General features: G+C 44.1%; 1 protein-coding gene across 4 annotated transcripts in view; it reads right to left on the minus strand.

Moving 5' to 3' along the window:
• Window positions 1-15383, minus strand: part of Mrtfb (myocardin related transcription factor B) — a 229965-nt gene that overhangs the window by 55417 nt on the left and 159165 nt on the right. The window contains exon 1 of one of the 4 annotated variants that reach the window (XM_059269965.1): window positions 10583-10864. The exons of the other annotated variants lie outside the window; for them this stretch is intronic. Within the exon in view, the coding sequence (XP_059125948.1) occupies window positions 10583-10703 (121 nt within the window). The 5' untranslated portion in view covers window positions 10704-10864. Of the gene's footprint in view, window positions 1-10582; window positions 10865-15383 lie in introns of those variants that run through there. 4 annotated transcript variants of the gene reach the window in all.

Raw genomic sequence — 15383 nt, forward strand, 5'->3', positions numbered from 1 at the left:
ATAAGGCTCTTCAAGTAATTTTTTTTTTTTTTTTTTTTTGGTTTTGGTTTTGGTTTTTCGAGACAGGGTTTCTCTGTGTAGCTTTGCACCTTTCCTGGAACTCACTTTGGTAGCCCAGGCTGGCCTCGAACTCACAGAGATCTGCCTGGCTCTGCCTCCCAAGTGCTGGGATTAAAGGCGTGCGCCACCACTGCCTGGCTTTCTTCAAGTAATTTTTAAAATGTAATGCAAAGAGAGAAAAACCAAACCAAACCAAAAACAGAACCCAGCAGCAGCTCACCCTGGAAGCTGTGCTGTTTGTACTGACTGAGCACACTTCCATCTCCACTTCCTATTTGGTACAAGGGCGGCTGCAGAGGGCGCCCACAGACCCAGGGCTCAGCCATGAGCACAAACAGCATCTGCCCCAGAATTTTTATGACTCTTTCCTGATGAAAACAGGAGCAGCAACATGACATTGACTAAAATGCTGTGCAGATGAGGATCCAAAGAAAGCTTCGAGGGGTGGCCATGCCTTCTTCTTCTTCAGTGCTGCAGGGCAGGGCCCTCTGCTGCATCCTTACAAGCACACTGCCGGTGAGGGTGGAAGTCCCTCAGTGCAGCATTCACCTTCTAACAGCACTTAAAGAGCCCAACTGCAGCCAGCTGAAATGCTACTCCAGGCCCTGCTGGTTCCCTGCACTCTTCTGTGGTACCAGGGCAGGAAGACAATGTTTTCACTACGACGGTCTGGAAATTTACAGGAGCTTTGAGAACTCTCTGGTTGGCTGCTGCTTCTGTTGTCATGGAAACAGACTGCTAAAAATGGGGCATGTTCCTTTAAACTGAGCATACCTTCACACAGATTCCTCATCCCTTTTTGCAGAGTTGGAAGGAATGTCTGCTTGTCCTGGTATGACAATGTGATTGATAATCAGCTAGTGATGGAAGGGCAGAGATCACACTAGCCATGGCAGAATTCCAGAAAGATATACACATTGTCTAACTTGGTGAAAAAGCAGTGGGAAAAAGCCCACAGTGGCATCTATGCATCCCAGCGCTCTAAGAAGGCACCGAAGGAGCAGACTCATCAATGCACTTGCCCAATGCAAGAAAGATCAGAAAGCTAGAATAACATTTGATCCCCGCCCCCCAATTTTTAACTTGAAGAATCATGAGGCTCTTCATGTGAAGATTTCTTATGTACATGGTTCCAAGGGAACAGAATGCTTATTTTTCTTACTTTGGAGATTATAAACAGTCAACACTTCTGTGCTATATGAGAAGCACGGTGGAGGTTTGTCTTAAGTTGGGCTCCAGATAAACCTTCATTCACCTCTTAATCCCTCTGCAATGCCAAAGTGTGCAGCTGTCTAAAAGATTTTAACATAAATATCTAAGGTAGGTGCTCTAGACAACAACAAGAAGCAACTAACAGGAAAACAGAAATATTGTTTCTATTCACTTCCCTGGACAGCCAGTGCAAGCTGCTCGCTCCAGGGAAGTAGCCTGACCCATGCTCCTTACCTGGGCTTGTCTCATTTGGTGGGGTCAGGTGTGTGGTGAGGTAATCTAGTAGGATTAATCCCCTTATAAGAAAGATACCACAGAGCTGGCAGAGAGCCTTCTGTCTCATAGTATATAAGCATACAAATGCATATGCTTACATATCTGTGGACTCATATCTATCCATGTTCGTATGTGTGTAATGTATATCAAAGTATAAAGGCAACTGAACAATGTCACTATCTGTGTTATCCTAACAGCCCTGCAACTACTCATGATGATCCAGGTGACACATTGAGTAGCTGTATGTGGCCTGAAGGGTCACCCAGCTGTCCTTTACACAACAGTCACCGTTCTGGTATTAAAATGGCAGGGTGTGCACTAGGAGAAAGATTGCCGATTGGTATTTAGATTATAAGATGGACTGTCATCTGGCGGTGCTCTTCCATTAAAACAAATAAGTGCAATTTGAGCCAATGAACAAGGATGCTAGAATTATCATGTCCACAAATCTCTAGATATGAAATGAATTCACATTAACTAACAGGAAGGTTCATTACTCAGAAATGCTACACAGCTAGGAAACTGCCTGCCTCTGTGTTCTCTTGTGTCAACAGCCTAGAAAGCAGTCTGCTTGTGTCCCCAGGCTGAAAGGGAAGCAAAGTGGTGTTCCCAGTGCTGTAACACTATGGAGGACTTCCTGCACGGCAGGTGCCACTGGGAGCTGTCTGTCATCACCCATCTCCTTTCCCAGTAGCACCATGAGGTGGGTACAGATATTTGCTTTTTCAGAGAAATTAAGTACTTACTTAACATTATCATACATAAACGAGTAAGAGACAGAAGCAGAATTAAGGCAAGAAATTAAGCCATTTCCACAGGTAATTTTTCTTAAAAACATTTAGCTCATAAAAGATTGTTTACCAAAATACTATAGCATTGAGCTTTTGCTACAGCACTAATCTCCCTCAACAATGCTGCTAACCACACCAACTGTATGCATGGGGAGTCTTGTGTAATCAGAAAGCTATACATGCCAACAAGAATTCACTGTGTTGCAGGTAGTGACTGTTTAGAGACAGGACCTTTAGGAGGTAATGTTGAATGGGGTCAGAAGGATTAGTGTCCTTATAAGAAAAGAAACTCCTCTCCCTCTGGACCACTTGACAAAACTGCAAGACAAGAGGAGAGCCCTCACCAGAAGCCCAGGCCTCTAGGCTTCCAGTCTCTAGAGGTGTGGGAAATGATGGCTGCTGTGGAAGACACAAACTCTAAGCTGATCCTTCTTCACCCTTCAGCTCCTGTTCAAAACAAATATCCTTGGAAAGCTACCATTAGGAAATATCTGAAAACCCAAAGCTCTGAACATACCTATTCTTAAAGCTTTCCAACGAGACTGGTGTTACACTAACCTGTCATGTTACCATGGTGAGGTGACACGAGACACAGCTACAGCCTTCCACCTCCAGTCCCACACCTACACTATCACGTGATGCACAGAACCACAGAGGGGTGATTCTGATGGCCTTTTCTTTTTTTTGGGTGAAGGGATCAGGGCAATCCCAGAAGCCTGTGCACACATCCCTGTTGACCCACCTCAGGAGATGGCACCTTGCTCTGGAACAGGCTTTGAAACACAGAGAATAAACTCAGCTCTTTCCCTCTGAGATCCTGGAGTCCAGAAGGGGTAGTATTTATAGGAATAATGCTGATGGACATGGGACAACAATGACCCAAGTAAGTGTGAGGGTGGGCACAGACAGGTCCTTGCAGCAGTGTCTGACATCTGCAGTGAAACTGGAGGTTGAGGGAGGGAGGCTGTGCTGGGGTGGCTTAGACCAGGGGCCAATACAGGCCTTCTGAGAGAACAGTGCTGGAGGGAGGAGAGGGAAGTCCTGGAGTCAGGGCAGGCCCTAGACACTATGGGATTGGGTTCTACTCCTCCAGAGAGCAGAATGCTACCAGAGGCACTAAGCAGTGTGCACAGCTGAGCAGGTCTGCACTTCACCATGATGGCTCTTGCTAGCAGGGGTGCAGGACTGTTGGAAGGGAAGGGAGGTCAACCCCACAGCTGCCTCCACCTGAGCAGATTCCTTGGAAGCCTGGGCCACAGTGCTGCAGTGCTGTGGGGACAGAATGCATTTCTGAGGAAGGACTGACAGACTTGGTAAAAGATGAGGTCAGGGAAAGAATCTAGATCACTCTCATGGCCACTCTTGGCTCGAGCCACTGGCTGAAGAGAGGTGATGTGCATTGAGATGGGAAAGCCTGGAGGAACATGTGTGGTGTAAGAAATAAGATGCCCGGGGAAGACATCTGGAGGAGGGGCTGGATCCCCAGGCTGGACTACTGGCTCATTTGGAACAAAGCACATGTAGTTTTCTTCCGGTGTCTTTTTATGTGTGTGTGTGTGTGTGTGTGTGTGTGTGTGTGTGTGTGTGTGTGTACATGTGTTTGGACTTTTATAATGTCATTTTAGTTTCCCAATTTTTAGACTATATAAACTTTCAGAACATCATGGCTTATGGAGGTTTACAACATCTACCACAGTCCTATATGGAAGGCACTTCCTTTCTGCTAAATAACATGATTTTCAGCCGGGCAGTGGTGGTACACACCTTTAATCCCAGTACTCAGGAGGCGGAGGCAGGTGGAACTCTGTAGAGTGAGTTCCAGGACAGCCAGGGCTACACAGAGAACCCTGTCTCAAAAACCAAAACCAAAAACATGATTTTTAATAAAAATTAGACTGTAGTGGGTAGCCATTCCAGCTTTGATCTGGAAGTTCCAACCCCCATTGAGGCTTCAGTAACACTCACGCCTACAAGGCAGGGCTGAGAGAGGACCCTGAAGACCAGAGATCCAGATGCACCGGCTCTCTTGGTTCCTAAACCCTGGACGCTGGAGGTAGACCAAGCAGAGTTCTCCAGAGAACACTGCTGGACTGTGCTACACCTTTCCCAGACCCTGCAACCTATCCCTTCACCTGTGAGTTACCCCATAAAATAAACCTCCTTTTTAACTACGTGGAGTGGCCTTAATAATTTCACCAATATCTGGCGCTCACGTGGGGCAAATTCCAAAGGCCTGGGTGGCTCCCACCCTCAGCTTCCTCCCCAGCTGGCAGGCACTTGAAGCTGCAGGGTACCGCCTGCAGAGCTGCTTAAAACCAGGAAAAACCTACACAGTTTCATTCCTGAAAAGGAGCTAATCCAGTCTCAGTTGTGCGGCAAGTTTTAGCCTCCAGACCAGTGAAACCGCTGTGAGTGAGGCATTCCCCCACCTCCTTGAGTGCTGGCTCCAGCCCGGCTAGCTCAGTCGGCAGAGCATGAGACTCTTAATCTCAGGGTCGTAGGTTCATACCCCACGTTGGGCGCCAGATATTGGTGAAATTATTAAGGCCACTCCACGTAGTTAAAAGGGAGGTTTATTTTGTGGGGTAACTTACAAGTGAAGGGATAGGTAACAGGGTCTGGGAAAGGTGTGACGCAGTCCGGTGGTGTTCTCTGGAGAACTCTGCTTGGTCTACCTCCAGCGTCCAGGGTCCAGGAACCAAGAGAGCCAGTGCATCCGAATCTCAGGTCTTCAGGGTCCTTTCTCAGCCCCACCTTGTAGGTGTGAGTGTTACTGAAGCCTCAATGGGGGTTGGAACTTCCAGATCAAAGCTGGAATGGCTACCCACTATATTAGACTGTATAATTTCATCTCAAAAGTAGCATATACCCATTTAAAAATAGTGAATCATGTCTGGGAAAGAGATTTTTTCTTTATTCATATGTTAAGTCACTTGAATATGAAACCATATTTTTTAAACTTATATATTAAACATGAATTTAATGATAATTCACACGTATTGTACTTTCAATTAGTAGAGTGGAGACAGAAAACAAAGAAGTAAAAATTCCCAGAGAAATCAAAACAGATATTTTAAAATTCATGTCCTTTAGCTACACAATGGGCTCTGTAGCACATTCTAGCGACTAAACATATCCATCTTGTCTAAGCTGACCATTTATTTGTCTCTTTCACCAGGGCTCAAGAGCATTAGAAATCCATAGTGTATTCTGGCTGTCTACATTAAAGACTATCAGATGAACTGATCAGAAGAGGGCCAGCAAGAGAAAGTGATTACTTCTTTCTGTAACAGGATTGAACATAGGATCATGCCATGCCTTGGTGAACAGTGTTTGCCCTCACACACCCCTGCAGTGTCTTCCAGACACTGGGCTAATTGAGTCTGAATGTATAATTTATATGTGAAGGTAACAGTCAAAACATACACTGTTTAAGGTAGGGTGGGTGGGTACAATACTCTGAATATCTGTTGCAGTGCTGGGGATACAGCTCAGTCCTAGAATGCTTGTTTAGCATGGGCAGGCCCTATGTTCAGTTCCCATACTGCACAAAAAGAGGAGTAAATGTTTGTTGTGTAATAACATTTCTGTGAGATGCAGGACTTGGGGTCAAGTACAAAACAGGATAGATGACTGTGTCTCCAAGAACCATTTTGGCCTAATCATTATGTCAGAACAGATGTTCAACACAGTGGTCTCTGGTGAAATGCCAATGACTCCAATAAGTTCCTGGGAGTATGCAGGAGATGATCAAGTATTTTCAGCTATTAAAATAACTTTTTTTTTTGAGACAAAGCCTCACTGAGTCCAGGCTTGTGGATCCTCCTGCTTCAGCTGCCTGAGTGCTAGGATTTTCGGACTGGGCACCGTGCCCAGTGTGAATGACTTTCTTTAGAAAAGAGTACAGGAAATACATGTTAAGAGACTCTGGCCTGTAAAGCTGAAGAACAGGAGCCCTGGGGAATGCTGTCTTGGCAGACTTCGCTGTGACTGTGCCCCATGACAGTGTTTTTGAAAATTTTTATTTAATTAAATAAATTGCCCCCTTTTTGAGAAGGTAGTGTTACCATGCTGTCCAGGTTGGTCTTGAAACCTTGGACTCCTATGATCCTTCTGCCTCAGCCTTGGAGCAGCTGGGAATGCAAGTATGAACTACTGAATTGGCCGATAGATAAACAGAGGTAGAATTTCATACGAGTTCATTTCTGCCACATAAAAGCTGTGTGTTTTGGCAATGCTAGTTTATTTTGATTATTCTCTCTCTGGATTGGATTCCCTAGACTATCTCAGACAAATAGTCTTTCTTTCCTTATACAAATCTAATGTTCTAGTACAGCATCGCCTGCTCCCTCAGCAAACTGCCACAGACTCACACTTCACCTAGCAGTTCCCTCAGATTTGAAACTCCTTCTCACCCCCAGTACCAAAGGCTGAGTCCAGTGAAAGGGCCTAGACACTTGGTCACTGTCAGAGGACAGCTGCCTTAGGATATGCCAGCTCCTTGCTGGGCCTGCCGAGTGAGATGCAGAGGGTCGTGAAAGCACTTTCAGCCAAATACACAATCCAGCTTTCTTTCTTGGGTACTTTATTTTCAATAACAATGATTTCATCTCAAATTCTACTTTTTCCTGTTTACTATAAGTACTACCACTTTGCCTTGGATGAATACACTCTCTCATTCATGTCAAGGGCCACTCATTATAAGGTTGATCTGGATTAAGGAACCCCGTTCCTGGAAATTTATAGGAACAATTCTTCTGTTGTCATGATGTAGAACTCTAAGTTAAATTTAAGCTCATGTTTTCTGAGCATAATTAGAAAATGCTCAAGGCCCTTGTAGATGACGTAGAAGGTGAGATTCTTCATAGCTGCTTTCACAGAGGGAACTGGTGTAAAGAGTGCTCTACTTTAACTCTGTTCAGGGAATTCATGATGATTGCTGCTTCTCACTCAGAGCAGAAAGGAGCAGAATTCTCCAACTATACATACTGACTAGGAGTTACCAAAATGTTTCCACAATGCTAAGCATTATTGGAGTGTGGTGGTATCTTCTGCTGTTCAACTGACTCCCTGCTATCGACAGCCAACTACCAATGGGGAACTTCTTCCTTTGGGTGGGGGTGTGACTCACTTATTAAACATGTGCAGGATCCTGGATAAGATGGACGTACAGCTTCAACTGTTCTACACGTTACTAAACTTTCGCATTGCAAAAATTCTATAAAGTTGTATGTGCGTGTGTGTGTGTGTGTGTGTGTGTGTGTGTGTGTGTGTGTGTGTGTGAGTGTGTGTGAGATGGCATGAGTATAGAGGTTAGAAAACAGCTTGTGGGAGTCAGTTCTCTTCCACCACATGGGTCCCAGGAATTGAACTCACGTGGTCAGTCTTAGTGGCAAGCACCTTTACCCACTGAGCCATCTTGCTTTCCCCATATAAACAAACATAGAAAAATCCTTAAACCTTTGATTATTTGCTGACAAAATCTGAACCCCAACCCCAGGAGCCCTATATTAATTTTAGCCAATTAGCACTTGCCAACAGCTTTGGGATTGGAAAACCTTCAATACAAGCAAGAGAGTGATCACCTGAGAGGCAGACGACACGTCAGCAGCCCCAGAGGGACCAGGCTGGTGGCTGTCACTAGAATCAGATGAACTATTATTTACTGCCTAGAAACTTAGGATTTTATGATACAGGTGTTTAAAAAATTCTGTAGGTTGGTCTTCAAAGAAACAAATGCAACTTTCTGAACAATGAGTAGAAAAATCCAACAGTGTTGATGCAAATATCATAAATAAATTAATAAGTGCCTCTTAACACATGAAGATAAACTATTAGGCATTATTAATAGTCATTTATAGATTTACCTCTTTTGCCAAAACAGCACTGGATCCACTCAGTCCTGAAGGCATTTTCAGTAAGTCAATCTAAGGCATCTGAGTAACTCTCTCTCACGAAACACTGCAGCTGATGTATAAGAGGACACCGCTTGGCTCCCAGGTAATAGTCAGTCAATACACTGCACTCACCTTATTATGCATCCGCAGTTGAATTTCATACTGGGGCATACTGAATTTCAGGGTTCAGTTCTTCATAGGAACAAGTTATTTTCATATGACCCAAATAAAGGAGTTTAAAAAAAATCATTTTTCTGTTCTGACTAAATCCAGGTCTAAGGAAGTAGCCCACCCTTCATTTGACATCTGGCTGGATCATTTTACTCTCATCCCCTATTACTGAAAATGAGTGGAAAAACATGATCCGTTAAGTAAACACGTCAAAACCCAATTCCATGCAATTCCAGTGAGATGTGAATTTCACTATCAGTCATTTCTGTGGAATCTCTTGAAACACAAGGTTCTCTCCCCCACCTCTTTATGAATTTACATGTATGAACAAACATTTCTTTATGAGGAAACTGTATGTTGGCTCTTCAACTTTAACTTCTGCACAGAGGCAAACAGTAAGGAAGGGTTTACAAGTGGGTAAGGAGCAGACTTGAAACGGATGCTGCGTCCAGCCTCCCGTGCACACAGATGAGGGAATTAAAGTGAAGAGCAGTAAACACATCCAGGGTCACAAAAGTAGTGCTGCATCTGAGCTTGGACCTCGATACCTGTCACTCACAGCCCATTTTTGCTCTTTTAATACTGTACTGTTTACTGCACTGCATAACCTCCAGGATTGCCAAGGAGATTTTAATTATGTAATCAATCAGCTCACCATCCTTCTATCATGTACACATGTATGTAGGTATCTATGTATGTATGGTACTGGGAATTGAAGCTGGGACTTACATGTGTTAGGCACATGTCCACACCTGTAGTCCTTGTCTTCATATTTTTGATCCTTGCTTACTAAGTCCTTTAAATCACAGTCAGTGGTTCTGATATCTTTTTATTTCTCCTATTTCACTTAACTTGCCTGATCTTACAAGCACACCAAGTTTTTTTTTTTTAATATATGACATTAAAAGGAGCTGGCATTTAAACGTCTTGAATTAAATGATCCAAAGCAAATTCTTAAACTGTTTACCAATGCATGATTTAAAAACTTTAACCCCCCACCCCTCTCCACGAGTCTCCATGTATCCTAAAAACTCACTTGGCACTGATTTTTTAACAATCTGCAGTAGCACATGTTGTACATGAACAGAGTGCACGTATTGTTCAGTTCTCAGCAGCAGTTACTTATATTTCACTGTGTGCTATCTGTTGTGACCTAGGTGTTTTTCCACGAATTGTTTCTTATCATCTTTTGCAATCTATAGCATTCCATCATCACATTACCACACTCTTGACTACTGAGAGAAAAAGGATGGAAGCAGCTCCCAGTGCTACTGGGGGTAACGAGGTCTTTTACAGGCTGGCTCTTGGTAGGAGGAACAGGAACTGGAGACGACAGGAGGGGTCTGCAGACAGAACTGAGAACACAGAGAAGGAAAAGCCTCCCAGAGGACCAGAAAACCAGTTTAAAAGCCGAGTGGGCATTGGAATCAGTGGCACTCGGGTCTCAAATGGAGGAATCCTGTTCTTCTTCAGCCCCAGCCCTGCTCTCAGCCGGAACAGAGAAGAGTGCCGTGCGCACAGGAGCAGCACTTCCCAGATCCCTGGCCATCTTCTTAATCAGTGCAGCGCTCCCTCACAACTGTAACCAACAGTAAGCATGCTCAAGCTTATTTGCTTGTTTTAAAAAAAATAAAATCGAACTATGAAAAGTGCTTTTTAAAACAAAAATGCTTACAATGCACACACAGTTGACCCATCATTTCAGGACTCAAGTAAGAAAGAGCCAGCTACCTTCCTGCTGCTAAACAACAAAAAGTCAACATGTTAATTGGTAATAATTAGTTTTCCTGGAATGAGGTGATTGTAAACACAAATGAAGCAATGTTCTGATTAATAATAAAAAGGAAATGGCCTCTCAAAAAAAAAAAAAATCACAGGATACGGGGGTGGGTGGGTGGGAGAAAACCCCCAAACTGGGGAAAATGCACAAACAAATCTGGACAAATTTAACTTAAACAAGCACCAGCTTCCTGATGCCCGTATTAGTACCAATTATTGCAAACCACTCATGTCGCTTCCTGTCAGCACTGGCTCTTTGGAAGCAGCTGTCACCACACAGAACTTGGACAGTGTAAGGGTCACAGTGAACAGAAAGCAGACAGACATGCCGGGCGGCCGGCAAGGTGACAGGAACAGGAACATGGCCATCCTGCCCCTGTCCAGAGACAGACTAACCTTCCTTGAGACTTTTCTGGTTGCTCCCCTCAAGGCATTCCTTTTCTTTGAAAGGCTCGAAATCCTCAGCAGTTAAAATCTCTGGGAAGCCCTGTTGCTGCTTCTTGGAGCTATCGATCATGGTGAGAGGCTTCCGGAGACAGGCAGCATCCACGGGAGAGAAGCTCGATTTGCAGGACAGCAGAAAGCACAGAATACTCTGATCCTGCTCCCTCCTCACAGCACACTAACCACAGGGCAATCACGTCTCCAAGTGGCAGAAGGCAGCCATTCTCCTGGAGTTCCCAGCTTGACCTGCAGACACACTCCAACGGGTGGGAGCCCTTAACTCTCTTCCACATTGGGAGGAGACAGAGCCTTCGAGGCACGACTCTTAAGATCCCACCCCCTTTCCCAGCCATCCCCCTTCCCTTTGCCATTCCAGCTTCCCCCGCACTAGCTGCTCGATCTGCAGCTAGATGGTCCCAATCATCTGACGAATACTGAGTCAAGCAGTTAAAAATAAAATCTCTCGCTGTTAAAAAGAAACCTCTGCTGATAACAGGAAGATGAAATGCTGTCTGCAGTCTCTTCTAGGCTCTCTATAAGCAAAGCCTTGGGCTGTGGAATACTTTAAATCGGCCAGACAAGCACATGTATTACTCATAAAATTCTCCAGCTACACAAACGACAGAAAAGGAAGCGGTTTTATTTCAGCAGAGATATCACACTGAATAAACACGTTACCAGCACATCTGGGTGGAAAGAGTCCCTTCACTTCCATATTCTTTTGTTGGAGCTGTTTGCTGTACAGGGCTATCCCTGGCAGAGCCAAGACTTGGTAGCCAGGAATGCACTGCAAAAGCAGTTGCTTCCCTGGCCATTCAGAACCCAGCAGTTTGCCTTTGTGCCACTAGTCGGCTGAGACAGCTAAAATCTCCATGATTTTTTTTTTTTTAAAGGAGAACGGTCCTCCCAAGTACAAAGCAATACCACCGAGATCGTATGCATACTTCCTAAAAGATTCAATCAGTATGACCTGGAGTTTCATTTCACAACAGGAACACCTTTCCTGCAAGGCACAGGCTGCTGCTCACGCAGGCAAGGGGCACTCTGACAGGAAATGTCTACGACGGAAATTCCAGGCAACGTGGAACAAGTCTGTTTCCATATACACTAAATACATGCTGGCAGACACAATACTCTCATTTTAAGGGTTCAAACTATATGCCTTTGCATAGAGCTCCCATTACGACCATCAAATGAAGGACAGTGGCCCAGGAGCTGTAGTCCATAAGGAGTCTTGTTGCCTGAGTTTTTAACTTGTGCACAAACCAAGGTAAGGGACTAAACTGGAAGAAACCAAGAGAAAATGGCTTGACAACACCGTCCCTGCTGACGAGGCACCACTAATGGAAAATGAATAAAAAAGCCTCTAAAGGAAGCACATTTCTCTTTAAGGAAAAATGCAGATATATTTTAGTTACACACACAGCATGGCCTTTGTGGACTGAAGAAAGGTTTACATTTTGCGCCCAGAACAAGCTTATTTTCCCTGATGACACAGATGGGTCTGGATGAAGCATCCTGTCCTTTGCCTCTGGTTCCAAGGCTAGCGTGCACTCAACACACTGTCCTACAAAGATTGCCATCTACCCTTCTCCCCATCTCTGGAAAAGGGGATTACACAACACATGACATGCTTCTTGTCAACTGAGAGTCCTTCTGAAGCCACAGAAGCTGCCCAGGGCAGTCTAAACCTCAGAACGCATGGAGGCGTCTATCATACTGCTCATACGCCCTCAAGCAAACCTTCTGCCACTGTCCCTTCTCTGGGCCCATTCTCCAGATAAAACATTCCTGTCCTTCCAAATGCGTAACAGGGAGTTACTGTTGCTTAGCTGGGGACTTCATCTGGTGCTCTGCACGTATGACTTCATGCTATCCCAGCAGTCCTGCTGACCTCTATGGTGACTGGAACATCACAGACATTGACGAATCAAGACCAGGGTCATAAGCAGGCTTGAAATTGAACCAAAGTTGCAGCTCTCCAAAGCCAAAGGTCTTTTTTACCGCATTGCACTGCCTGCTTTCCTTAGAACAGTCCTCAGTTCCAGGCTTTAGCTAGCGACAGCTTTAAGAGCAGAAGTCATCCTCTCTCTGCTCTTGATGAGAGATCACAATATGCTGATTTATAAAGCATTTTAACTTTTTATGAAGCAGCAACACTTTAGTGCCTACTATGTGCTAAGTCTAAGTAATTCATTTATTTATTTGTTTATCAATCAGCCTGTTGGTAGACTTGTGAGTTCACCATTACCAACCCACTTTACAGATAGGAAAAATAAGGCCTAAGGAAAATCAAATATTTTGTTAGAGATAGCATATCTCACAAGTGGAGGCCAAGATTCCCACATAATAAGCTTGGCTCTGGGGCTTACATTTTTATAGTACTTTGCAAAAAGAACAGTGAAAACAACAGCCGGGCATGTATTTTCCTAGGGTACTGCTCAAATGTTTTCAGTCTGTAGGTTAAAAAACACGAGTTATGTTAAAGTCTTAGCTATATAGTTTTGAAAGGAAATAATTTCTCTAGTAATGGATGTATCTAAAAAAACTGTTTTGCTATTTCTCAAAACATTTGAAATAGTTTCAAATTGACAGAACATTTCCCCCAAACTCTCTATGACAATTTCCGATACAGTAGCTCTTTAAGAACGCTGGTGTGCATGCTCCTACACACAGATCACCTTTTTCCAGACCACAGCATAAGGATCGGTACTGAGATCAAGGCTGATGAGATCAAGGCTGATGAGCTACCACCATCAATCCACAAACCTCACCCAAGTTCCAAACTGTCCAAATGGCAAAAGGATCCAAAGCAGGGTCCCATGTGATTCAGCTGTTAAATCTTTTCATGTGCCTTCAATCTGAAACAGTTTCTCAGTCTTTCTTGACTTTTCTTTCCCTGAATTTTAAGGACTGCAGGCTACTTACAGAAGAACCCGCAATTTGGGTTTGGGGACTATATCCTTGAGGTAAGACTGGGGTGACACAGTTTGGCAGGAAAATGATCATTCTATCTATAGTTACAACTTATGTCCTGATAATTAATTGTAAATTAAAAACTAGTGTTAAGTTCCAAGTGCATTAAGCAATACTCCAACCTGCAGAGCATCACAGTAGCACAGCACTATGGCATAGCCACTATCTCCTGGTAATCCTGGGACTAACTGCGAGTGGCAGTGCTTGGCTGCTACCTAACTTTGCATAAGAGAACTGCACTGCATATCTCAGGAAAAGATAAAAACTCAAAGCATGCTTTCTATTCTATATGTGTTGCTTTTACACTCCTGTACAGGTGGAAACTCATAAGCAGAATCATAAATTGGGGACCATCTATATTAGAGGTATATCGAACTGTAAGAAAATGAATAGCCAGCATATATTACCAATTTATAGTACAGTCTCATAGCTTCCTGCTTTGTTCAAGGGGTTGCACCTATGACTGTCATTTCTTTGGTGATAGGACGGTCTCTATCTGACCACGACTCCTAGTTTGGTGTTTTCCTCTGACAAGAAGTTTCAGGTCCACCTTCTCCTGCCCCATTCAGGAACTAAGGTCTGAATGCTTGCTGTGGTCACTCTTCCAGGCCTCCTCTGTGCACAGAGCTAGGATGTGCTATTATGTGTTTACATTTAACACATACACACACATTTACATCTCTCTATATTAAGAGATATCAAATACATCTATATTCGGATAGATACATCTGTGTTTATTTATAAATATCAAAGAACACAAATGCACCCCACCACTTCTAATAACTTCCAGCCCAACACCTAAGGTTCACGCTCATTTTCTCATCTCTTTTCCCAAGAGTAAAAAGTGCCCTCCAGTGTCTCTACAACCCATTGCTGCCCACAGTCAGTGTTGTAGCCTTGCCCTGCACAGGAGATACCTCATCCTGACGCACCACACCCAGTGTCTCAGGGCAGCGGCCTTGCTGGGACCTCACACCAATCTTTGGGTTGAACAGAGGAGAGTGAGCCTTGCCATGACTTTAGCAGAAGAAGTCCGCAGTGTCACAGGACTTCCTGCCACATGTCCTGCACACCTTCATTGTCACTTGGTTCTATTGTCACGAGTGACATCTAACTTCAAATGATATACTGTGTGATTAAAGTCACTTCTACTTAAGATAAACTTGCCTTGCCAGTGTTTGTGTGCTTTAACCATAAATTGGCTGCCATAAATCAAGCCCATGTCCCTAGCACCAAGCACAGATATTTAATAAGCATGAGAAAAACTGTGTGGCTTAGAGTAGCAGTGCTTCAAGAAAGTCTTCAGGGATCAAATACAACAAACTTGGCCCAAGGGACCCGCACACAAACCTGGCAGAGGCAATGGAGGCCCACAACACTGCTAATGAAAAGATTCCTGCTGGGGTGACGCCAAACCCAGAAAGAACAGGGAATATTCTTAATGGGGCTTGTTCCACTGATGCAAATCCTCTAAAAGCAACAACACAAAGAGGCTGATGGGATTCTGACTTGGAGATGGAGAGAACATGGCTTTCTTGTCAATTCCACAATGTGCTGCTTTGCCACAGATCCTCAGCTGCTGCTCTCTGGAGAAAGGTGAACCGGCAGCTTCCTGCACACTGGCTGGACACATGCATTAAAGAAACATTCAGTGGAGGATACACTTTGAGTTTTCTTCTAAGGGCACAAAGTTTCTACAACAGTTCTTATTCTGGGTCCTTATTTCCTTCCTTTTTAACACTACAAACACTACTCTGAAATATGAAACCATTAGGTC

Source organism: Peromyscus eremicus, chromosome 8a (genome assembly GCF_949786415.1).
Source record: "Peromyscus eremicus chromosome 8a, PerEre_H2_v1, whole genome shotgun sequence".
NCBI lineage: Eukaryota > Metazoa > Chordata > Mammalia > Rodentia > Cricetidae > Peromyscus > Peromyscus eremicus.